Here is a 627-nt window from a genome sequence, read left to right on the forward strand (position 1 = left end):
AACTATATAGGTCTTCTGCATTCAAGTTTTACGTCTTCAAGAAGCGCTTCCAACCACATGTATTGGCATGTTGTTTCTGTAGAGGCTATATACTCAGCTTCACATGAGGAAAGTGCCACCACACTTTATTTTTTAGAACACCAAGAGATGGGTGCTCCTGCATATTTAATAAAGTATCCGAAAGTGCTTCTTCTGTCGACCTGATCTCCGCTCCAGTCAGAATCACTCCAGACCTCCAGTGCATTCTCCATAGTGAATCATTCCTTTTAGGTATCTTAAAATGTGCTTAGCTGCTGACATATGGGATTGTCTGGGTTCATTCATGAATCTGCTTAATATTCCTACCCCGTAGCTTATGTCCGGTCTACTGTTGCAGACGTATCTCAATGATCCAACGATCCGTTTATACAACGATGCATCCACATTTCTCTCATGTAATTGCTTTGTCAACTTTAGATTAACAATCACAGGAATAGTTGTGCTGTTACAATCCACCATATTAAAACGCTTCAAAACTTCACTGATATACCTCTTCTGATGTAGGAAAACTCCACTTGTTTTAGTAAATTCCAAGCCAAGAAAGTAGTTGAGCCTTCCTAGATTGGTCATATCATATTCTGCTCCCAT

At 39.9% G+C, this 627-nt stretch overlaps 1 protein-coding gene across 1 annotated transcript; it reads right to left on the minus strand.

The window, feature by feature from the left end:
* Nucleotides 1–222: 222 nt before the first annotated feature.
* LOC106753252 (uncharacterized mitochondrial protein AtMg00810-like) lies at nucleotides 223–627 on the minus strand. The gene has a single exon (XM_014635041.1). It carries the CDS (start codon nucleotides 625–627, stop codon nucleotides 223–225), a length of 405 nt encoding a protein of 134 aa, XP_014490527.1.

This window comes from Vigna radiata, unplaced genomic scaffold, assembly GCF_000741045.1.
Source record: "Vigna radiata var. radiata cultivar VC1973A unplaced genomic scaffold, Vradiata_ver6 scaffold_347, whole genome shotgun sequence".
NCBI classification, from domain to species: Eukaryota; Viridiplantae; Streptophyta; class Magnoliopsida; order Fabales; family Fabaceae; genus Vigna; species Vigna radiata.

Bases quoted from the DNA above. Each gene is read 5' to 3' on its own strand.
- LOC106753252 (XM_014635041.1), bottom strand. From the start codon at position 627: ATGGGAGCAGAATATGATATGACCAATCTAGGAAGGCTCAACTACTTT.